We start from the raw sequence: 25,627 nt of genomic DNA, 5'->3' as shown, positions 1-25,627 counted from the left end.
CTAATAAGTATCTGAGGCAGAATTTAAACTCGGTTCTTTTTGACACCAACCCCACAATGACAGGTAGCATCCTCCAAGTCATGAGGGCTGACCAAGATCTGAACTTGTATGTCTGGATTCAAAATTCAGAGTGTTTTTGACCAACTAATTATGGTGGTTCAGATCTAAGGTCATTGTATCCTTTCCCTTTTCCTATTCGTTACCAATCTTCCCATCGGTACTTGACAGCAATAACACATCTTATTCAATGGATTGTTCCCTCTTTTGTGATGTTATGTTTACCTCACAAAATATTGAATAATGAACTTTCTAGTTAGAAGATTAGATGCACAAAATACTTTTATTATCTCCAAGCAAATGTATAGTAAGTAGATTGCATTCCTGATATGTGGCACCACAGCTCATATACACATGGTAGACTGTCAGATGAAATACAAAATGGATTTTAAAGGTGTTTTTATCACGAATCGGATGGGGGTGGGAGTGGGGAACAGAATTATCTCCATGAAGTAGTTACAAGTTGTTGATTATCAAGGAAAAATTGTTGGTGCTCCACTTTTACCCTTTAAGGTTTAACATTGAACCACTCATCTCTGTAAATGACAGTAAATACAAGTCTATACAAATTCTACAATTCTACATCCTTTGGGTTCAAAGTGTTTCATTTAAAAGTGACATGTCCTGTTGCTGAGAAAATGAAGGCTGAAATTTTGTACTTCTTTCTGGTGATCTGGTCATTAATGGGCCACCAGCCAAAACACTGGTTTCTTCCCCACTGAGGGATAGGAGGGAGCTCACAGCTTCGCTGGTAAGTGGATACGTGTTGCAAATGTGATACGACAGAAGAATACAAGAGGTCATTCAGCAACAGGATTCATTACAGCTCAAGGCCAAGGTCGACTTGTGCCCAACCAACCATTTGCTTTTAGCTCATGCTATATCTCATGCATACTATGGCTTAATGTACTTATTGGGGTTACAGAGCCATCCGGAAGTTTCACCTGTTTCTCAGTGGGTCAGTGAGGGACTTCACATTGACCAAAGCCTACTGCCTAGGTGATGCAGCACCTCCACGAATCACATGACCTGCTTCGTGTTGACATCTCCCCCCAAATGCTAAGCATTAGAATGATAGCAAAACCCCAGAACTCGTTTTAGTGTTGAACATTTACCTTTTCTGGGCTTTTTATAGCATTAAATTGCAACTCTGCACATGTATATCTTAAAAGCTCAAATACTGAAACTTTCAGAAGCTAATACCTACAAGCAGTCAAATGTATGAAACAGGTTTTAATAAAATATAGAGAAAAATGAATACTTTGTTAGCAGATACATTGGTTTATGATTTATTCAGAACTAATATTCCTTAGAAGCATACATTTATCTCCCTTTCATAAAGTCGTCATAACATCTCTGGTTAATTATTATGTGATCCATCCTCTCATCAATTACTCATTTAATCCGTGAGTGAACAGAACATTACTGATATCTGAATAGGAACACTGACAAAGGTATAGAAAGAAGACAGTCTTTGTGGTCCAAACTGCAGCTGATATTTAAAAGTAAAGGTAACAGAGAGGCTGCCTTTGGAGCCTTGGGTGCAAGTCCTGCCTGAGACACTTACTACCTGTGTGACCGAGAAGCCCCTTAATCTCTCTGTATCCCAGGGAACCTTCTAAGACTGTTATTCACAAGCTGCCAATCTGCCTTAGCGGAGGGAGTTTCCATGCTAGGGGTACACTATGCTGATGAGATTCCCAAGTCCACATCTATAACAATGACAGCTTTGTTAATGACTGAGTGAAAGAAAACTCGATTTCAGAAAAGGAAAAAAAAAAAGGACCTGAAATTACTCCTGCTTCCTAAGCCTTACCAAGACTATAGCTAAGACATTTTTTATATCTACAGTCGCATCTGTGGATTTTGTTCATTTGAAAAAATATATCTGTACAGCCTTCTTCAAGTTACCAGATCCCTGAAGGTTATAGATCTCGTTTTTGTTTTCCATCTACTTTTCATTGCATAAGTATGAGGTACACAGAGCAAGGATCGGCGGCGGCTTTAGTGGTAGATAAGAAAATAGAATCACTCTTCTGGGCGGCGTGGTGAGTTTTCACGTGTGCTTTCAAACATCCGCGCACAGTGGTAGCGACAGCAGACACCTCGGAGATCCAGGAACACTAGAGGTTGAGCAGCAGGCTGCTAAGTGACTTGGATGACTGGATATTGGAAGAGTTCTGAACTGGGCACAGCCCCTATTGTAACCATGCACTTCCTTCCATCGCCTCATGTGGGGATTAGGAGCGATAGTCCTTTTTACTGTACGGCTTGTTTCGCAGGATGCTGTCGATCTCGTTCACCACGTGGGATGTCATCTTTGGGAGGACCTGAGATGGAGAGGAAAGGAAAACAAATGGCAGGTGTATCCTTCCAAGCCAAATGGAAGGCCCTTGGGGTAGAGACTGCCACTCTTGCCTTTGTATACCAGTAATGACAGCTATAATAGCAATAATAATAGTTAGCATTTCAGTGGCCCTTTATGCTGTCTCGTTTGATTCTCCCAGCAAATCTGGAAGGGAGGTGTTGTTATTACCCCCATTTTACAGATGAGGAAACTGAGACAAACAGGTATAGAAACTTGCCTAGGGTCACAACATTTGAACTCAGATCTTCCAAATTCTAAGTCCAGCACTCGGTCCCCCTGTGCCACCACTGACCATGTAGATGAACTTTATGATTTCCTGTTGTATTTAATTCAGTTAATAGACAGATTTGAGTATCATTGGTCTTGCATACTTAAGACAGTTCTCTCGGAACACCCTCTTCATGGTCAGGAGAAGACCCTCAGTTCCCAGGACCAACGCCAGCAGACCACAAGCTCTGGCAGAAGGTGGAAATAGTAAATTAAGAAGCATTTATTAAATGCTGTCTATGTTCCAGGCACTGTGGTAAGCACTGGGAATACAAAATAAAACGCCAAAAAAACTGGCTCTTACCTTCATGGAGCTTCCATTCTAATGGAGAAGAAATCGGATGATAACTTTAGGCTGTTTACAAATTATGTGTCAGCTCAAAGAGCAATCTAAGATTGGTCAGCCACATTGCTAAGAGGTTGGCCACTGGGTGATAAAATCTGGGGGCTTCTAGGAATTAAAAAAAGACAGTTGAGTAGGATGTCAGGGTGCTGCAGTCTGGATTTGCAAAGAGATTATGTATGTGGACAATCCTAGATCCCTGAAGTGTCAAAGTATAGAGATCTGTAGAGAGCCACAAATGTATTTGACCAAAAGTTTTTGCCTGGAAATCCATAGCTGATTAAATCTATCCTTATTTGGAGAATCTTATTGTAGTATCGGGATTACCCTAACATCTTCAAACACATTAAAAAGTCTAGGTATAGTTCATTTAAGTAATGACTCTCTTTGTGAAAGTATTAACTTGGAAGAGTTAAGGATGATGTAATCCTTAATACCCATGAAGTTGTGAGTTGCTGCAAAGACACAAGTAAAGACACATGTAAGCCTCTGAAAATTTTAAAAATGAAAAGTTAAATAAAAATTTTAATCTTGAGTGTATATCTTCTCTTAAACGGTATGATGCCTAATAAAATTAGCCAAGTCTTTAAATGTCTAGGTATGTAAGTGGAACATCAATTTTATATATGACCAGTAGGTTATGCTCTTCTCTTTGGCCTCCACCTTGGGAATTTTGGGGACATGGCCATTTTTCCCAGACCATGCTTTCCTGATCCTACCAGGCGGGCTACTTCTTAGCACAGCCCATATTCCATTAGACATGCCCAAGGAGACGGCATTACAGGAAAGTGACATAGCATCCAGGTGCTGGCCCATCCCCCTCACCAGACTGTTATGGCTGCCTGGCTTGAAATTTTAATTTCAAAGCCACAAGACAAACTCTGGATTTAGTTTAAATTCTCATATTGGAAGTTTACCAAAAGTTATTAATCAAAATTAATAAATGATAACATCTTCACAATTAGAATGCAGAGCCCCCAGGCTAGGATAAAAAACCTAAGTTATTTTAGACAGATCAGACCTCTACTTCCCTCTCTGTACCAGACTCTAGCTGTTTATTAGCCCCCTCTGTGGTTGCTCCCCTGTTTACAAATTAATAACTGACAAAAATCACGTGGCAATTATGAGCAGTCATCATTTTACATTATAGTTTTTAAGGCACTACCAACAAAATCAGAAAATAGGGATAACTTCAGCTGTGGAGAATTCTTATAGTAATATCTTTAGTCTGTGGGTAGCAGTGGGGCTGGGGGCAGGGGTGGGAGGAGTGCAGAGGAATTAAACCCTTCACCAGGGATTTGAAGAGACAGTGCCCAAACTACCCTTTCATCTCAATCTGAGTCTATGCAAAGTGTCTGCTGTAAATAAGTAATTCTCTCTCTCTCCCCCTATTTCTCTCTCCTCTCTCTTGCTCTCTCCATGCCCCCCCGATCACTGCCAGCTCATTGTCACTGCTTTTTCTTGTTCCAATCTGCCAACATGTCCTTTCTTTCCAACCCCTGTGTCCATGCATGTGCTCCCAAGAATCTCAGCTCTCGGGGCAGAACCAAGATGGCAGAGTGAAAGCAGTGACTTGCTTGAGCTCTCCTCCAAACCCCTCCAGATACTCATAAAAAATGGCTCTAAACAAATTCTGAAGCAGCAGAACCCACAAAAAGACAGAGTGAAACAAAGTTCCAGCCCGAGACAACCTGGATGATCGATCAGAAAGGTGTATCGTGCCAGGCTGGGAGTGCAGCGCAGCATGAGAGCACAGGCCGCAGAGGACTGAATTGGGCAGCTGTGGAGATTTCCAGACTCCTCAATCCACCAATGCCAAAGAGAACTTAGAAGGTCAGTGGGAAAAGTCTGTTTCTGTCGGTGCTGAAACAAGGAAGGCTCAGCTCATTCCCCAAGAGCATGGCCCTGGGGGGGGCAGCTGCTTCCCGAGCTGCTGTCCCACAGACTGAGGGGGAATCCAGTGGCTGATCAGAGAGGGATTGCAGGGATCTCTTTGCCAGTGCTGAGGCAGGAATCTCTTGCTTTGCTCCTGTTTGGATCTGGGTCACAGTTCTGGGCGGCGGTGCTGGGGTGAGGAGGAGTGCTGGCTTGGTGGAGCTTGTAGTGTCTGTGGAGAGGAACCCTTCCTCACAGTTACAGGACAGAAAGGATACTTGTCACAGGCCAGGAAAGGAGTAAACACCTCCTTATCATACCACCTTGGAAGAACTGAAAATTTACAGGTCCCTACAAGTATCTCTGAAAACAGCTACAAACCCCTGAAGCTTGGGACACTACATTCTGCATATTGGAAGCAGATTCATACCTCAACAAAGAGTTTAAAACTCAAGTAATTGGCCAGGATCATGAGCAAGCAGCGCAAAGAGAGTCAGACCATACAATCTTACTTTGGTGAAAAACAGGATCAAAATATACAACCAGAAGAAGACAACAAAGTCAAAGCTCCTACATCTAAAGCCTCCAAGAAAAATATGAATCAGTCCCAGGCCTTGGAAGAGCTCAAAAGGGATTTGAGAAGCAAGTAAGGGAAGTAGAGGAAAAACTGAGAGAGTGATGCAAGAAAATCATGAAAAACAAGTCAACAGCTTGCTAAAGGAGACCCAAAAAAATACTGAAGAAAATAACACCTTAAAAAATAGCCTAACCCAAATGGCAAAAGAGGTCCAAAAAGCCAATGAGGAGAAGAATGCCCTAAAAAGCAAAATTGGCCAAATGGAAAAGGAAGTCCAAAAGCTTACTGAAGAAAATACTTCCTTAAAAATTAGAATAGAGCAATTGGAAGATAGTGACTTTATGAGAAATCAGACACAGTAAACAAATCCAAAAGAATGAAAAATTAGAAAACAATGTGAAATATCTCATTGGAAAAACAACTGACCTGGAAAATAGATCCAGGAGAGAGAATTTAAAAATTATTGGACTATCTGAAAGCCATGATCAAAAAAAGAGCCTAGACATCATCTTTCAAGAAATTATCAAGGAAAACTGCCCTGATATATTAGAACCAGAGGGCAAAATAGAAATTGAAAGAATCCACAGATCTCCTCCTGAAAGAGATCCCCAAAGGAAAACTCCTAGGAATATTATAGCCAAATTCCAGAGTTCCCAGGTCAAGGAGAAAATATTACAAGCTGCCAGAAGGAAACAATTCAAGTACTGTGGAAACACAATCAGGATAACACAAGATTTAGCAGCTTCTACATTAAAGGACGCAGGGCATGGAATATAATATTCCGGAGGGCAAAGGAGATAGGATTACAACCAAGAATCACCTACCCAGCAAAACTGAGTATAATCCTTCAGGGGAAAAAATGGTCATTCAGTGAAATAGAGGACTTTCAAGCATTCTTGATGAAAAGACCAGAGCTGAATAGAAAATTTGACTTTCAAATACAGGACTCAAGTGGAACATGAAGAGGTAAACAGGAAAGAGAAATCATAAGAGACTTATTAAGATTGAACTGTTTACATTCCTGCATGGAAAGATGATATTTATAACTCATGAGACCTTTGTCAGTATTAGGGTAGTTGGAGGGAAAAAATTATATGTATGTATATGTAGATAGATAGATAGAGGGCACAGGGTGAGTTGAAGATTAAGGGGTCATATCTGGAGAATAAAATTAAGGGATGAGAGAGGATTATACTCAGAGAAGAAGAAAGGGAGAGGTAGAATGGGGTAAATTATCTCACAAAAAAAAAACAAAAAAAAGTCTCTTAAAGTGGAAGAGGAAAGGCAGGAAGGTGAGAGGGAATGAGTGAATCTTATTCTCATAGGATTTGGCTTAAGGAGGGAATAACATACACATTCAATTGGGTATGGAAATCTGTCTTACCCTACAGGAAAATAGGGGGAGAAGGGGACAAGAGAGCAGGGGGATGATAGAGAGGAGGGCAGATTGGGAAAGGGGTAATCAGAAGTAAATACTTCTGAGGAGGGACAGGGTCAAAAGAAAGAATAGAGTAAATGGGAGGGCAGGATAGGATTAAGGGAAATAGAGTTAGTTTTTCACAACATGTCTACTATGGACGTGTTTTGCATAACTGCACATGTACAACCTATATTGAGTTGCTTGCCTTTTCAATGAGGGTGGGTGGGGAGGGAGGAGAGAGAAAATTTGAAACCTAAAGTTTTAAACATGTTAAAGTTTTCTACTATAAAACACAATGTTTTAAAAAAATGTTTTCACATGCTACTGGGAAATAAAAAATACAGGAAATGGGGTACAGAAGTCTATCCTGCCCTACAGGAAAATAGAAGGGGAAGGGGATAAGAGAAAGGAGGGGGGAGAGGTAGAAGAGAAGGCAGACTAGGCGAAGGGATATTCAGAATGCATGCCATCTTGGGGTGGGGGGAAGGGGGAGATGGGGTGAAAATTTGGAACTCAAAAACTTGTGGAAGTGAATGTTGAAAACTAAAATAAATACATTTATATTAAAAAAATAATCTCAGCTCTCCTAGGGCAGGCAGAAAGCAGTGCTGTCAATTCAGGGCGACAGTTCTCAGGATTCATGCAGTTAGAGCCTCTCAGTCCTCTCCCAGGATAGGGAGAAAACCAGCCTGTCCCTTTAAGACACAATACTTCTTTTGTTCATGGAACCAGCAGCAGAGGCCTGACTCAGCCAGCAGGCTTCATCCTCAGGTGGATTTCTCCTTGGCAGAGAGGTAACAAGGGTTGTATTCACAAGGCTGTTGGGCCCCTATGCCTCCATGGCTATTACTAGGACCCTCGGTCTTAAATTAACATGATTTAGCTAGTCTTGAGTCCCAAATAGGAGGCAAATTGGAATAGAGAGTGAAAAATACCATTGCGCAGGCCTGGTGAAGACCGGCAGTACCTGACCCTGGGCAGGGTCTCCAGGATTAGAAAGCTGTCATGGCATAGGCTGCTCCATAGACCAAGGAACAAAGAATTGATTCCTCTCCGGAATAGTTTGCTGCTATACGTGGAGTTATCTAGGTGAATGATGATCCCTGATTACAGCTCCTGGTTTCAGTTACACCGTTTGGCTACCACTGCATTGGTACAATATCTATGGTTCTGCAGCCTGAAAAGTACTCTATAAACGTGCCTTCTTCCTCCTCCTCCCTTTACTCCGTCTTCCTGCACCTCCTTCTTCCTCCTCTTCCTCTTCTTCCTCATCCTTTCCTCCCCTCCCTTCCTCCTCTTCCTCTTCTTCCTCATCCTCTTCCTCCCCCTCCTCCTCCTCCTTATCATCATCATCATTACCATTATATCTGCATCTCCTTATTAGCCCTTTCCTCCAAAGAATCAAAGCCTTTGGACTGAGAACCAGAGCTGGGCTTTCTGGATTGGAAACGGCTGATGAGTTACAGGGTGGGAAGTGAGCTTGGGATTGCATTAGTATATGGAACTCCCAGGTAAGGAAACTCCTTTTACCAATGCAGGTTGGCACCTTCTCTGCAACTTATGGTCTTAGAGAATCACCTAGAACATCGAGAGGTGAAGGGACTTGCTCGGGGTCACACAGCGTCTAGGTGTCAGAAGTGGGACTTGAAGCCAGTCTTTCCAGCTGTGAGGCTGGTTCTCTCTCCACAAATGGCGTGTTGCCTGTAAGCGCTGGTTAGTGATTCCTTCATCAGAGGTGAAATCTGTTTTAGTGTTCTTGTTGGCAGAGATATTTCAAAAAACTAAAGAATCAAACTTCAGAAACTTTGCCTTGATTAGCCATGACTATGAACAAGTGACCAAATATGGAAATCAAACTTAGAGTAAGAAAAATGTAGCAGGAACTCATTGGAAGAGGAACAGAAAGTAAAGTCCATTTCCAAGATAGTATCTTCCTTGAGTAGCAAAGAATGTGAAATTCTCAACCTGTGGTTAATTGACCACCACCACCGCCACCGCCACCACCAGCACCACTGCCACCGCCACCACCACCAGCACCATTTTCCTAATAGAGAGGTTGAGCAGTGCTTAGGAAGATGAAGTAGTTTGGGGAGATCTTAAAAGCAGGTGCCAATAAAATCTTTTTGTAATGAATCACACAGCACACAAATTGTTTCATAGCCTAGAAATGTGTTTTCCAGCAACAGATTCATTTTAACAAGAAGTGTTAAATGGGTTTTAACAGTGAGTGTTAACAATGCACAACTCCTCTTGCCCCAATTCCATGCCAGATACATAGTGGGCGCTTTAGAAAAGTTTACTTTTCATTGATTTATTGATTAAATTGATTTTCATTGTTCAACCTAAAATATTGTTGCTGTCAAGTGGAAACTAACTCAAAAAACCTTCAAACTGCAGGCTTCCAATTCAGACTCTACAGATGCAGAGTCAGGTGGGCTACATTTATAAATCTTGAGACCCTCAAGCTGTTACATCTCTCTTGAATTTGTCAAAGGGGGAAGAACCTACATCTCTGGAAAACAATCAGGATGAATTATTGTTAGTTTTTGCAAAAATTTCTTTGTGTAATAAAAATGATATTTCATACTCCAAGAATCTATTATTGTGTTGGTTATGGATACTCCTTCCACTGACATGGATTATATCTTCTCCATCACTTAATAACAGTTGCTCAGACTCCCAGACTCATCATGCTGCAGTTATCCTGCTTATAAGTCTGTGACCTAGCTAGGATGGTCTTCAGGCAGCAGATGGACAGTCCATCCTTGGAGCCCTAGAGTAAAATAATACTACATGAAGATGGAAAGCATAATGTCATAATGGATAGGGCACTGGACTTAGAGACAGGAAAATCTTGGTTTGGATCTTGGCCTAGACACTTACTAGTTGTGTGACCCTGGCCAAGTCACAACCTCTCTGAGCTTCAGTTTCCTCATCTGTAAAATGAGGGGATTGAACCAAATGGTCAGTAAACTCCCTTCCAGTTCTGAACCTGATTCTAAGATGATGTTGGGGGAGGGAGAGGAGGGAAGATAATTAAAATTTTTAAAATTTATTTTAATTTTTAAACTATTGTTTGTTTTTAGCATTCATTTAAAAATATTTGAGTTCTACATTCTCTGTTCTTCTCACCCTTCCCCACTCATTGAGAAGGCATAAAAATATATCAATGTGAAGTGATATGTAACATGTAAAGTTAAACAAAACATATTTCCATATTAGCCATGTTGCAAAAAAAGGGCAAGAAAAATAAAATGAAAAAAAAATGTGCTTCAGTCTGCACCAGAGTTAATGACTTCTCCCTGTGGTGGCAGGTAGCATTTTTCCTCATGGGTCTTTTGGAATTGTCTTGGATCACCGTATTGCTAAGAAGAGCTAAGTCACTCACATTGACCGTTGTACAATATTGCTGTTACTACTTCTGGTTCTGCTCACTTCACTTTGTATCAGTTCACATAAGTCTTTAGGGAGGTCAGTTTACACACTTCTTTTTCAAATTCTCAACACTGGCATTGTGAAGGCATCACAGTTTCTAGTCTGACCCAGAACCAGGCCATGCAGGAGTCAGCCTGAGCCAAGCCAGTTGTTCAGTTTTCAGTGTGAACATTTCCACCTTGGAAATCAGCAGATGCTGCAACACAGAGCTTCACTGATTGTTATGATGACCATAAGTGGTACGTCCTCAGCTTCATGTGGCCCACAGCACTACCATTCAGCCCAAACCAGATTAAAATATAGTTGAGAAATATTTAACAAAATAAATAAAAATATAATAAAACATAGATAATATCACACTGAAAAACAAAGTCAGTACATGCTCAGAGATCCTTGTCTAGGAATACCTTGTGGCCCTGTTTCTATTTGTGTCTAAACTTAAGAAAATGGTGGAGAAAATGTTAATAATGAAGATTAACCTAAAAGTGGGCAATGTGCACATACGCACATGCATGCATGCGTGCACATACACACACATGCACGTGCGCACACACGCACACACACACACACACACACACACACACACACACACACACATACATTTTTTCTTTTGGAGAGTCTGTTGTTAAACATTTGCCAGAACACTACTGATCCAGACCTTCTACATTGTTAATCCTTGGCCATCCTCATGTCATGCTTTCATCAGCATACCTTTCTCCTCCTCCCCCTCCCCTGCCCTGGGCAGCCCCCTCTCCCCCCTACCAACAGATGCCGTGGCTTTCCACCTTTATCCCTGGGAACAATAATAAAATTCAACACAGCCTTCCTGGGAAAGGACATGTCAATCAGCAGCTTATTTCTGCTCATCATCTTTCTGATTGCCTTGACCAAAACACCCCTCCCTGGACACCATTCCCTATATGTGTTGTCTTGCCCCGTTAGAATATAAGCTCCTTGAGGGCAGGGATCACCTCGCTTATATTTGTATCTTCATTAACTTAGCACAGTACTTGGCACGTGGTAAAAACTTAGTAACTATCTTTTCATTTGTTTGTTCTCAGTTGTGAAGTGCAGTAAACAACAGGAAGTAATGTATTTTAAATTGAGATAATAGTGCTATAAGTCCAGGATTCCTCTCCAATCCCCTTGACGGAATCAGAATCTACCTGACTTACTGATAATTCATTGGCAAATGGGCCAGAGTTGTTTATTGGCTAAGATTGATGCTTTATTATAATTGTTTCCAAACTAGATATTACTCATTTTGGGGGTTTGGGGCTTCCTGGCAACTCGAAGGTTATGATTCTCTGAAGCATCGAGATGAGGAAAATGAAATTGTCATCTGAGGGAGAGCCTCAAAGGAACTCCATATCACAAGAGATCATTCTTGATAGAACTCATTGGTAATGAGCCTACTTACCTGTATGGCACCGAGGTTTTCTATGAGTTGCTCGGGATTGGAACACCCCAGGAGAACAGAGCTCACTCCCTCATTCCGCAGGCACCATGCTAGGGAAAAAGAAAAACCAATCATGCCTTCCAAGTGCTTCTGAAACTATCAGAGGAATAACATATGTAATGTGATTGTTAAACCTTAAAGTGCCATATAAGTGTTGTTAATAATAATAATAACAATAACTACATTTTTATTTACAAAGTGCAACCCTGTAGGGTAGAGAGACCAACTTTTATCCCATGGGAGCTATGGGACTCCATGCCACGGTATGATCCACCTCCCCTTTCACAAGCCCCTTTACCTTAGACCCTCAGATTGCTTCCCATTTCTGTAGGGTCTTGCTCTCAGCTGACAGCTAATCCCACTAAGGTGTCACCATTCCCAAGAGTTGTTACATTTTAATAGGGACTCTTTGATGATGATGATGATGGTAGCTGGCATTTCTTTCAAGCTTTAAGGTTTACCGAGCATTTTATGCACTTGGAGCGTCATGACAACCCATGAGCTGGGTATCATAGCTAACCCTAACCCTAACCCTAGCTATTATAATGCCCATTTTACAGATATAGAACCCAAAGCTCAGAAAGATACTGGCTTGCTCACCATCACACAGTACATAAGCACTTTGGCTGAAGTGACTCTATTGCTTTCCTGTTACATCTGAAGAGGCTTTTCTCAGATCTTGCCCTATGGGACCTCTCTGCAACTTTTAACACCACTCATCAGCTTCTCCTGGATCACCTCTTTCCTGAGTTTTCATCCTTTTTTCATCCCTCTGCTCTTTCCAGGGTTTTCTCCCACCTGCCTGACCATTCCCTCTCAGTCTCCTTTGCTGGATCATCATTCATCTCCTGCCTCCAGGCGGTGAATCTTCCCCAGCTTAGGTGCCACTTTCTTCTGGAGGGGATCTCTCCAGTTGCTAGTATCTTCTCATCTCAGAAGATATAATAACCATATCATTATAAATTTTGTATGTATTTTTATGTGTATATGTTTTCCCCCAATAGAATATAAATCCTTCAAAGCAGGAATTATTTTTCCTTTAACTATGTATGCCCAGATCCTGGTACAACCCCAGGCTCATAGTAGGTGCTTCATAAATGTTTATTGACTGAATGAATGAAGTTATAGGTCTAGGTACAGAGCATTGCAGGCAGTATGGTGCAGTAGAAGGAACACTGAACTTAGAATCAGAAGAACTCGCCAATGGTCAATAAACGTTTACTAAGCACCTCCTATGTGCCAGACACTGTGCTAAAGTGCTGGGAATACAAATCAGAAAAAGAAAAATAGTCCTCATCCTCAAGGAGCTTATATTCAAATGGAAGAAGACAGTTTATAAAAGGCAGCTGAAAAGGAGGAAGGGAGGACTCAGAAGGTCAGGGGTGGGGGAGCGGTGGTATGATGTTTATGGAGTAGAAACCAAGCGGAGGAGCTGGTGGGAAATGAATAGCTGGCTGGGAAGTTCTGAGCCCTCCCTGAAGGGAAGCCGTGGGAGTCCTTTAGTCAGAGGAGAGGCAGCTGAGGGTGTTGAGGAAGTGGTGAGTATCAAAGCAGAAGAAATCCTTCAGGACGAGATTTCTAGTGATGACCTTATTCTGTGGACAGCCGGATGTTCATGGAATGGGGCAGAACAGCTGGTGGGAAAAGACCTGAGTTTATAGCTTCACTCAGACGTGTACTAGGTCACTCCCTAGACAAATCCTTTCTTGTCTCTAAACCTCATTTACCTCATTCTATAGAAAGAAGGGCTTGGACCAAGTGGCCTTCCACCTCTAACATCATATGATTTCTCTATATAATGAAATTAATGGATGTTCTAGAGCAGAGGCTCTTTTATATCACGAACCCCTTTGGTAGTCTGGGGAAGACTAGAGCTCTTCTCTGATTTTAAAGTTTTAATCACAGTGGAAGAAAATGCTAAATTTCAGTTAGAAGTTGGTGAAAATAAAGGTATATATTTTCCCCCAACCAAGTTCATGGACCTCCAGAATCCTATCCTGGATCCCAAGTTAAGAACTCATGTTCTCTTAGAGATCGCTAATTCCAAGAAACCATTTAGTCTACCCTGCAGTGGGAGGGCAGACTCCTCCTTTGTTGCCCTGCCAATGGACAGATCTGTTCTGCAGATTTGCCCAAATCCGTGGTAACCACACCTGCAGATGATTTGTGATGATTATTGATGGAATGTCACCACAGAAGTTGGTGAATATTCAGACGGTCATGTAAACAGCCACAGAAGGTGCTTGTCACATCCCAAGACTCCCAGAAACCCGCTCTGCATGCAGGTGTAGGCAGCAGGGTGCCAGGGGACAGGGATGTTTATTCAAATGGCTCATTTCCTTCCAGAGCTGTGGTTTATCTCTGGGCACCACAGTGGATCAAGGGCAATGTGACCCCAGTTAACTTCCCACTTAATGCCCTCATAGATTTGTGGTGGAAACTTGTTCATGAAGGATGAAAAGAAATTAGGAAGATGGAAAAATGGTTTTTTGGGTGGAGGTAGGGGACAGATGTGGATTGTAGAAAAAGTTATGGAGATGAAGAATGAATTTATCCAGTGGGACTATAGGGCAAGGCTTAAGTCAACAGAGACTCCCCTCTCTAGGCATAAAAAGTGTTTCCACACTTTCAAAGTTGAATTTAAAGGATGCTAGATCACAATCAACTCAATTGCTGGCTTAAGTCGGTGTTTTTTCACTCCCCTATCCCCTGCCCTACTTACTGCTCTATGAGATAGAGAGCCTCTGTAAAGACTTCATACAGTTGGAAGGGGAGGCATGGAAGTGGATAGTTCTCAGTACTCTTGGTTGATTTTTTTAGTGAGGATATTAAGAAGCTCTAAGATTTCGGTATTAATAAGGACCACTAGATTCTCCAAACACCGATGGGGAGATCAGTCAGCTGTCTAGAGAGATGTTAGGAAAATCCCCCCTCAGCTTCTTTCTCCTGAACCTCAGCTCCCTTCTTGGCTGTGCTAAAGAGCCTCTAAAGGCACACACTATGGCGATGCCATTCCAGAGCCAAGGAGAAGACAGGCTCAGGTATAGTTTCTAGCTCCTTTCTACAAGTAAAAAGAACCTGTAGGTAACAAGTTCACAATTTCTTATACAAACTTCTTGTTTTTTGTATGCCGGCATGTTTATTGTTAAGTTCACAACAACAACAACAACATACCATAGAATGTAAAATGTTGAAACTGGGAGACAACTTAGGCATAAACTAGCCTTCTGATTTTGTAGATGGGGAAACTGAGACTCCCTTTTCTCTGTCTCCAAACATTACTCAAATAGATCTATGATCTCACTGATTCAGGGGTATGGAGTATGAATTACATGTACTTGCCCAGCCTCCAGGACCCTTGACTAAATTCTCCCATAAGTTTGCTATAGGAGAGTCCACCCAACATGCTAGGCACCTTCTCGTTTCTCCTCACATCACAAAAGTGCTCTGCTAAGTACTCTGGCTGCCATCCTTGGTTTTTGCCAAGTGACCAAGCTATCTTTTCTTCCCATCGTAAAATTCTTTGATGATGACCTTCACACCTCTTCTTCTTCAGAGTTCCTCATCAGTGATATGGTGAAGTCTGCTCACACCAACCATTCACTTTTCCATTGCTCTCTGTCTGATACTCATCTAGTTCTTCAGGTATCACTGCCATGTATCAACTCTAGTAAAGTCTTCACATTGAAGAGTTGGGTCTTCATTTTCGTGTTGTCTACTTGTATTTTCTGTTCCATATATACATGTAGTTGCACAAGATTTATAGGGTATCTGCCCAAAGGCATACTGAAGTCTGTGCAACTGACATTTTTCATCCACTTGGTTTTTCTTTTGTAGATGGATAGGACCAAACTCTTTTGATCTGGTCCAGATCTCTTCCAGGAGACTCTGCAACATCTTAGGGCTTGATGCAATCAGCACAATGTCTTGTAAAAACAAGAGCATCAGGGAGGCTCTCATCATCCACTGGAAATCCCTTCTCAACCTAGACTCTGTGTTTCTCCATCCTGGTGGTGAATACTTCTGCTAGCATACATCTCCATGTTTTATGCCTCACCTTCTGTTTATTAGCTGGGGATCACTGAACAGGGTTGTTTCTGTTATTATAAGGAATCCTGAATGATCTTGATGTGTAGGCGGGAAATATCTTGCTGTAAAAAGGCCTTTAGGGTAGTGCTTTGTTCTGCCTCATAAAATGTTTTGTTTTAGTAATCAACGATCAGTACAATGGGACCTACAAGCTACAAGGGTCTCTACATCCTTTAGTTAGATGATAAAGACGTGGTCCATTGTTGAATATGACTCGTTCCTTGCTTATAGAGGGCATTGAGGATGCCCTTTATTCATGTATTGATGACTCTCATAAGATTATGTTCAGATGAGAGGGTAGGCATATAGGTCAGTACTTAGTGTTTTATCTTGGTCACTTTCAGCGGATATTACTAAGGATTTTTTTTCATGCTTCTGGTATCTTCATATCCAGATAACTTAAATAGTAGTCCATGGATGTCCCACAATTGTATCACCTGTGGCGCAGATTTCTCTCCTTTATTTATACTTCATACAGTTGGCTGGTTTTTTCCTTTTTTTTCTTCTCTTTTTAGTGCCATTTCTACCTACTCTGCAAGCACTGTAGATAATATGATGTTCAGGTTTATTTTTTAATATTATTTTTCTAATTAACAAGCATTTATTTTCTCTGTCTCCCATGTACCCCCAATTTAAAAGAAAAAATAAAAACAAAACCTTTATAACAAATAAACATAGTCAAGCAAAACAAATTCTCACACTGTCAGTGCCCGAAAACATGTCTCATTCTCCACTTTGTCAGGAGGTGAATCACATAGATCATCATCGCTCCTTTGGAATCATGGTTTGTCATTGTTTTGATCAGAGATCTTACGTATTTTAAAGCTTTTTTTTGGCTTTGAAATATTGTTATTATGTAAAGTACTCTCCTGGTTCTGCTCACTTAACTCTGTATCAGTTCATGCAAGTCTTCCTTGGTTTCTTAGAAATCATCTCTTTCACCATTTTTTTATGGCACGATAAATTTCCTTTACATTCATATACCATAACTTCTTCAGCCATTTCCTCCTCATTCCAGTTCTTGGCCACTATAGAAAGAGGTGCTCTAAATGGTTGCTGTTTTTTAACTGGATTATCAGCAACCCTCATTTAGGCTTTCTCAGCCTCAGTATACTCATCTGTAAAATGATTCATGGGGTTGTGGCGAGGTTCAGAGGAGATAATGTGTGGAAAGCTTTGCTTAAAATGTCTTGAAACGTCAGCCATTTTTTCTTGATCTTATCTCTCCCCCCACCCCAATTTCCCCATCTGCCTGTCTAGGTCCCATTACTTACTTCAAAACTCAATGAAAAGAAATCCTTTATTCTAGGAACCTTCTCTGACCATCCCTCTGGTTTTACTTATTCTATGTGGCATCTCTGTAGTTAATTCTATGTGTTTCTTGCACTAGAATGGCTTCCAGTGGGGTACTCATGTTGGGGAGGTTTAGAGAAATTTCTAGTGTTCTGAGTAAATGACAGTGTTGGCCAGGTGACTGGAGAGCGTGCGGAAGGCTTGACAATGGCAGGAGGGGGCGGTAGGCGCAGCTTTGTTCCTAAATCCTGGCCGTCCTGTCTTTTGGTATGGTCACTTTAGAGCCCTCCAGATGGAGACTGGTTTTCCATTTTCTTCCTCTCCCTTTTTGCTTATTGCTGACAAATCAGCTGAACTTCTCTAATTATACCTTACGAAATCTAAGGGGATATTCTCCACTTAGAACAGCTTTGGCGTGTTGATGCATTCTGACAAAATGGCATTTCTAAAATGCAAATCCGACTGTGTTCCTCTTCTACTTAAAAATCTTCATTGGTTCCCTCTTATCCTTAAGATAAATGGTAACATCATGCGCAGCTTGGTATTTGAAGCCTACGGTAATCTGACTCCCACCTACTTTTTCTCATCTTCTTTCCTTTGACTTCCCTTTCATGTATTCTCCATTGAAGGCAGACAGGCATATTGGCTGTTTCTTATGCGCTATGTTTGATTCCCCACCTCAATGATTTTGCATAGACTCTCTCTCTTGTTTGGAATTCACCGTCCCCTCCCAGAATCCCAGCTTCCTTTGAAATAGAGGTCAACTGTGAAATTCTGCAGGCAGCATTTCCTGGCCAACACCCCAGCCCCTCAGCTCTTAGGGCTCTCCTTTGTGTGGCTTCTTGTCTGTGCTTATGAATCCCCCAGGAGAATAAATGTTCCTTGTGGACAAGGACCAATTCATCTTTGTCTTTGTATTTCTAGCACCCAGCACAGTAACTGGAATATGGGAGGCCCTAAATAAATGTTTGTTGAATTGAATTGAACTTCCCTCTGCTTCTTTATCAGTATTGAACTGGGCCTTCTCCTGAATACTGTTTAAACAAGGGTGAAAATACATGAGAGGAAATGGATGGGACCAGAAAGGCCGGTTGTCACCCAGGTTTTTGCCACTTCTTTCTAAATGTGTGTGTGTGTGTGTGGTGTGTGTGTGTGTGTATACCTGAACATGCGTGTCATTATTTAATGTAAGCTCCTTGAGATCAGAAATAATTTCATTTTTTGGTTTTTCTATCCCCAGGGCCTAGGCCCCATAGTAGGTACTTAATGAGACCTTGTTGAATGAATAAATAAGGAATGAGGAAGGACACATCGGGGAATGGAGAAAATACTTTGAATTTCTGGAAAATTTGCTTGAGAGAATATTAATGGATGACTGCAATTAGTCTCATGACAAACAGCACAAGTGAGGGATTGAAAAAGACGCAGTCTGTGAGGCCAGGAAGAGCATGGCTTCTCCCAGACCACTGGCTCTTACCCACTGCTAGCTGAGGCAGGGTGCAGCCCAGGCGTTCCGCAATTGGAGAAAGGTCCTTCAGCTTGGTTTGCTGCTTTCTTCCTTCTTCACTTATGATTTTTTCCTTCAGCCACTGGTAGCACTGGGGACAAAAGTGAGCAAAAGTTAACACTACCCAAATATTTGGTGTGAATTATTGATTGGTCAGATTAGGTCCCAGATGATGTCTCTTGATCTCTCCCAGAATCAGCGCAAGTCACAGATGTTGGTGCCCCAAATAGGAAGGCCTCACCAAGTCCAGCACCCATGCCTCATTGGCTCGTGGGGGTGACCCTGGGTCCTTCATAACCACTCTAGTGGATAGTGTAACAGGGGTGGAGAACTTGCAGCCTCAAGGCTACATGTGGCATTCTAGGTCCTTGGGGGTGGCCTTTTGACTGAGTCCAGGTTTTACAGAACAATCCTTTTATGAAGGGGATTTGTTCTGTGAAGTTTGGAGTCAGTCAAAGGGCCGCACTAGAGGACCTAGAGGGCCACATGTGACCTCAAGGCTGCAGGTTCCCTACCCCTGGAAGCTGTAGCAGTTTCAACCAGACTAGAAAGGCTTTGAGTGTCATTGAAGCAGCAGACTGAGCCTACTGTCCCAAGGTGCTCTAGTTAAATACAGAGAGGCTCATCGTCAGCTGGCCACTAGATGATGAATTCTTTAGCCATCACGTCCAGTAAAACGAAGGGAAGATTCTTAAAATGACCCCTAATCCTGTGCACCCCCTTCTACTTCTACAGTGATGGCAGACTGGTAGAAAAGGAGGCAGAGGGTGCTAAGAGGCTGTACAACATGTGACCACAAAGCCACGCTTGACAGAGTTTACAATCTGATGGAAGGGATTGCCTTGACTCTTACACCTGAGACTGGACTAAGTCCTGCGGTTGTCCTGTGGTCTGTAATAAGGAGGAAGGCCTGTCTCCTGAATGACTGTGATCCCTAAAATCTCAAAATGACCGTTTTTTTTAAAGTTTCAAAACTTCTAATTTTAAAGGTTTTTCATTATCTTAAAGCACAAGCCAGATTGGTTTGAAAATTTTGGCACGCTCAGTTCTGTAGAGTAGAAGAATGAATACTTATATATGAACAAAATCTAATTTTAAGATGTAGTAAAAATGTATATAATCTTTTCTCCCTAAACTTGTAAAAACGATTGTAGAATTATTCTACCCTAGCCAAAGATGTCAGGATGAGAAAATGCTCATTAAGGCACACGAAGGGGCCGGGTGGCACCACTGTGTGGCATACGGACTCTACTCTCCCTCACCAAGGCAGGGTTCCTTTGAGAGGCAGCCCAGGGAGCTGCCAGCTTGGACATCAGAGAACCAAGACTTGAGGCCTGGCGCTTCCTGGAGCTTGAGGCCCTGCGTGATCTGGGATAGCCACTTCTTTGGCCTTTAGGGTCCTCATCTGCTGAATGAGGAGGAGGGATCAGATGATCTCTAAGGGTCCTTCCAGTTCCAAATCTGCAGGCCTTTTCATGTAGGCTTTTTCTGTTTTCTTACTTTTCCAGGGCTTCTCTTTGACCATAATAACATAGGTAACAATGGAGTCTTTCACCCAAGGTAAGAACAGCTCAGCTAGAAGGAGATTTTAGCACATGTAACTCTTTTTTTTCTTTCTTTCTTTCTTTCTTTTTGAAACTATTAAAAGCCGCGTTTTTGTACAAGCCCCCAGTGACTCTAGGCTCTGAATTTCTTTGGAGAAAGCATTTGTCAAGTTATAGAGATACCACTGACCTTTAGTGTCCCCAAGGAAATAAACAGCACAATATTCAGCTGTGGCCAGATCCCGGGCACTCCACCCACACAATTTTAATGGATTACATCTTTTCACAAAATGTTTTTCGTAGTCAAATGAAGCTTCCCCAGGGATATTTGCAAATGAACACCATAACTATATTGTGGTTTTGTTTATGTGTGTGCACATGTGTGTGTATGTGTGTATGTGTGTGTGTGTGTGTGTGTGTGTGCTCGTGTGTAAATTTTGCGAACAGTAAATATTTTCAGAAGAGAAACAAAGGATGAGGTATAGCAGTTTTATTCACCTTCTCCAATCTCAAAGGCTTGTGGTCAGTCTCTTGTCTGAGACAGTCAACAGTGCTTTCAGCAGAGCTTGCAGGGAGACCTGGCTCCCCCTCCTCCCAGGACAAGGCAGTTGCCAGTCCAAGCCCTGAAGTTCTTCAGGGGTTACATTTGGTGCCAATGATTTCAGGGTGTGCAGCCATCAGTGGTGAAGATTGGCACTCCAGCCTTCCCAGGCAGCATTCCCAGAAATGCTACTGGCTGCTGGAATGTGTCCCCCCACAGCTCATTTTTGTTCTTAATGGGAAAACCAGTATTGATCCAAACTTGGTGGAAACTTCTTGCTGACATTTTCCAGAGACCCAGATCTCCAAATGTGACATAAAGGCAAACCATCAGTGGCAGAAGCCCAGGAAATGTTAGAATAAGGGATCTGAATTTGTCGTTGCGGGGTGTACGTGGCTACATCCAGAGATCCGGGAGTTCATTGATATGATTCTTCCCTTGATGACACACATCAGTCTGTCTATGTGTGTTCTCTTTTAGTTCTCTGAAAATTATGTGGACACCATTGGTGCACATGGGATACCCCTTACGCTCACTAATTAACTGGCCCATAATGAATGAAAAATATTTATTGTTTCCCCGTGAACGAGACGCTATAATAAGTGCTAGAGACTCAATTGTAAACAAATGAGACAATTCTTGCCCTTGGGGAAGACAGCATATACAGGGGAATGTGTCCAGGGAAGGCAGAGGGAATGGTGATGGGTGTTCTCTTGTGATTGATTGACATCTCTTTTTCAGGAATCGTGGAATAGATTAGATAACGGATTTTAGAGCTAGAATTGGAAAGCTGAGGAGAGGAGGACACGTACTAGGCAAAGCATAGACATGGCCACGAAGCATCCACACGGGATGAGGTGGGCCTTCACTGATCGAATGCCAGGGTCCCCTACGTGTTCTCTGGTCCTACAACTCCCCCTTCTTTGGTGCCATTCTTCATGGGCATTGCTTCGCAGCATGCTCATGCCTCTTCGTTGCCCGCTAGGTGACCCGCGACTTGAATTCTTCAGTGCTATGCCATGACTCACGCACAACATCCTCTGAAGAATGTTGTTAACCAAAAATAGAAGCCTTTGTTTCAGAGAAATATTTAAGGTCATGAAGGGCTGTGTGAGTTGCCATAACTACAGAGTCACATGCCCACTGGCACACGTGGATGACATTTCTGAGACTAACGTACACGCCCATGGAAGACATCCTCAAAGGCTTGAGAGGGGAACAGAAGACTTCTCTGTGGGTTATTCTCTGGGAGGTCACACCATTGGCTCACCGGTGTAGAGAATGCACTTGATTGGCAGAGCCAAGTGCTTCCTTAACGGCTCCTTTCCAGCGTAGTGCCTTTTATGATTTACTTAGCATCTTTGTGCAGATGATTCTGAAATATACTTTTCCAGTCCTAACCCCTTGCCTAGCCTCCAGGATCCTCTAGACCTCTTTTTTCGCTTGTTTGTTTGTTTTATTTTTGCTAGGCAATGGGGTTAAGTGACTTGCCCAGGGTCACACAGTTAGTAAGCGTCAAGTGTCTGATGCTGGATTTGAACTCAGGTCCTCCTGACTCCAGGGCTGGTGCTCTATCCACTGTACCACCTAGCTGTCCCCCTCCAGACCTCTTAAGCTCTTGTCCTATAGAGGCCTTAAATGCGACATGTCCAAAACTGAACTCATTATCTTTCCCGAAAAAAACTATCCCCTATCCCCTAAAAGAATACCACCATCCTCCCAGCTAGCCAGGCTCACAACCTAGGTCGTCCTTGACTCATTTCTTCACTCTGCACATCCAGCCAGTTGCCAAGTGCTGTCCATTCTACCTTCGAAGCAGCTTTCCCATATACTCCCTTCTCTTCTCTGATGTGGCCATCACCCTGCTGCAGGATGCCCCTGGTCCCCTCAAGCCTGGACTGTTGTGATAGCTTCCGGTTGGTCTGCTGGCCTCAAGCTCTCCCTTCTCCAGGTCATTCTGCACTCAGCTGTCAGTGGTCTTCCTAATGTCAGGTCTGAGCATGTCACTCCCCTATTCAATAACTTCAGGAGCTTTCTATTACCTCCAGGATCAAATATACAATCCTCTGTTTGGCTTCTAAAGTGCCTCACCACCTGGAGCCTACCTTTCCTGTCTTCTTCACCCTTCTGCTCTCCACGTACTCTGTGATCTGCTAACCCTCGATTCCTTGCAGTTCCTCAGCCATGGCAGTCCATCTCCTTTTCACTTGCCTTCCTGCTGGCTGTTCCCGGGGCCTGAAATGCTCCCCTTCCTCAGCTCCACCACTTGGCCTCTCTAGTTTCCATCAAGTCCGGGCTAAAATTCTACCTTTTGCAGGAAGTCTTTCCCAATCCCTCTTCATGCTACTGCCTTCCTTCTGGGACCATCTCCAGTCTGTCCTGTCTGGGCTTGTTTGTACAGAGCTCTTTGCTTTCCTGTTAGACTGGGAACTCCCTGAGGGCAGGGACTTTTTTTTAACCTTTCTTTGTATCCCCAGGGCTTAGCACGTTGCCTAGCACATAGTAGGCTCTCAATAAATGCTTGTTGATTTAACTTGACTTCCACGTGTATGTTAAGATTCCTTGAAAGTTTAACATCAATGACAACTTTGTCCAGTTACCCTCTGATGATTAATATTAAGAGAGGCACAAAATGGGGAGCAGTGCATTAATTAAAGGAGAATGTCCAGTTTAGAGCCCAAATGGAAAGGGAAGAACCTATAGACTAGCACAGTGCAATAGGGGATTAATGAATGACTGATGGTGAAGTCTTTCGGGTGCCCCTATTTATGCATGACATTGTGCTGATTGTGTCAAGCCCCCAACCAAAGGAGAGCTTCCTAAACTACAGACATGATCACTCTAAATAGTTCCACCTACCTACAGGAACATAAAATGAATGAAGAGTGATTATTGCCTAGCCTATCATATGGACAGTTGGGTGGCTAACCCACAGAGCTCATTCAGTCCATGTATTTTTGACAGAGAGTGAGATCAATAATGAACCAGGCTCTGAGTTAATTACACAATCCTTTCTATGACCCCAAGCTTCTTCTTCAAATAAAGGGTAGCCAAGTACTTTTTTTTCTCTCCCTTCTCTCCCCCACCTCTCTCTCTGTCTCTCTTTCTTTCTCTGTCTCTCTGTCTCTGTCTGTCTCTCTCACACACAATTTGTTATTCCCATCTGAGGCTCTGCTGTGATTGTGTCTTGGTGTTTTTCTTGGGGTTGAAGAAGATTTTTACAAGATATTTCTCTACTTCAGATAGAACTTGAATAGTTTTTTAAAAGGCAAATGGGTGTGGGTATGTTGTGGAGTGTTTAAGGAAGTGCATCTGTGGCATCACTGGAAACCTCCTTAATGTTTATGAAATAAAGAGCATCAGCAGGTAGAGACCAAAAATGAAAAATTGGGTGATAGTGATAATTCCTTGCTTGTATTTAAGGAGATGAAAATACTTTGAAAATCAGTAGCAATATCTGTTTATACAGATGGGAAAGGGCCAGAGCAGGAAGGTTAGAGGACTTATTTCCAGTTTTAAGTGAATATTTGTCAAGTAAGTACTCCTCTAAAGGACGGTCTGGCAGGGGCAGAGTTGGGATTCTGAAGGGCTCACCTTGCCGCCTGGAGGTATTGTTGCTCCGAGAATCACAGAGTGAAGCCTGAGAAATAGGTCTGGCAGAGGGAGCCTTGTGGAGAGCCTGTCAGCAGCAGCTGTCTTCAGGCTTGAAAGACACACTGTTCTCAGAAACACTTCCCTCCAGCGCAAACCTTACCCCCACTTCTTATAATTTTAACTACTGCAATTCCAAAATCAGAAATGACTCAGCGGTAGCTTGGCTCAGGGATTAGAGACAGCCTGACCCGAATCAGAACTTTTCAGTACAACGCTTTTTGTTCCTTAGCCAACATACTGTTTTCTTACAATTGCTTATAGAGGATTTTAGTGATAAAATCACAAATGCTTCACATAACTTAAGTGTAATTGGCCTATATTTTGAAGAGTCACTGATATTATGATCTTTGAATAACCAATACCTTCTGTTTAGACACCTCCTAGTTTTATGTCTAAGAGGAAACTGATAATGTGCTTTACTAAAACTTTATTTGCCACATTGAAATGTTTGATATGTGACCCATAATAATGAAAAGGTATAGGGGAAATATGAGCTATGTTTTAGACACATTGAGATTGAGATAACCACAGGACATTGAGTTTGAGGTGTCCAAAAGGCAGTTGTGATACATGACTGTAGCTCAGGAGAGAGGTTAGGATCAGATATGTGGATCTGGGAATCATTCACCTAGAGATGATAATTGAACCCATGGGATCTGAAGAGTGGGAGAGTATAAAGGAATGAAATAGATGGAGCGCTAACAAAGGAAACAAAGAAAGTGTGCTCAGAGACACATAGAAGAACCAGAGCAGTGTCAGGAAAACCTAGAGGGGAGAGAGAATCCAGGAGAAAAGGGTCATCAAGAGTGTCTGATGTTGCAGACAGGACAAAGAAGCATCCAGATTGAGAGATGTGCATTCATTTTGACAATTAAGTGATAATTGGTAGCTTTGAGGGAATCACATTAAAAGAGATTCTATGGGTATTATCCTGACCTTTGAAATGAGAAACTCTGAGAAGTTAAGTAACTTGCCTGTGATTAAAACTGGTATGGATCAGAGGTGAGATTGAAACCTACGCTTCCTGATATCCACTCTGCTATTCTGCTTACTGTAGAGAGAGAAATCTCTTGGTGAATATGGCTTCTAGAAATACTATCATTTAACTTGACATCCAGAAAGATTCTAGGTTGCTTAAAAAGTCCATCTAGTATGCTTGAACCTCCCCCACTGCTTGGACAATGGACATTATTTTGCT

At 42.3% G+C, this 25,627-nt stretch overlaps 1 protein-coding gene across 3 annotated transcripts in view; it reads right to left on the bottom strand.

The window, feature by feature from the left end:
* Positions 1-240: 240 nt before the first annotated feature.
* Positions 241-25,627, bottom strand: part of KCNAB1 (potassium voltage-gated channel subfamily A regulatory beta subunit 1) — a 457,818-nt gene continuing 432,431 nt past the window's right edge. For all 3 annotated transcript variants that reach the window (XM_020988906.2, XM_020988908.2, XM_020988909.2), the window contains exons 12-14: positions 18,661-18,781; positions 11,763-11,851; positions 241-2,387 (exon numbers count right to left, since the gene is read on the bottom strand). In XM_020988906.2, coding sequence (XP_020844565.1) covers positions 2,298-2,387; positions 11,763-11,851; positions 18,661-18,781 — 300 coding nt within the window. In that variant the 3' untranslated portion in view covers positions 241-2,297. The remainder of the gene's footprint in view (positions 2,388-11,762; positions 11,852-18,660; positions 18,782-25,627) is intronic.

Source organism: Phascolarctos cinereus, unplaced genomic scaffold, assembly GCF_003287225.1.
Source record: "Phascolarctos cinereus isolate Bilbo 61053 unplaced genomic scaffold, phaCin_HiC Scaffold_7;HRSCAF=346, whole genome shotgun sequence".
NCBI classification, from domain to species: Eukaryota; Metazoa; Chordata; class Mammalia; order Diprotodontia; family Phascolarctidae; genus Phascolarctos; species Phascolarctos cinereus.
This window is presented reverse-complemented; position numbering and strand designations above follow the sequence as displayed.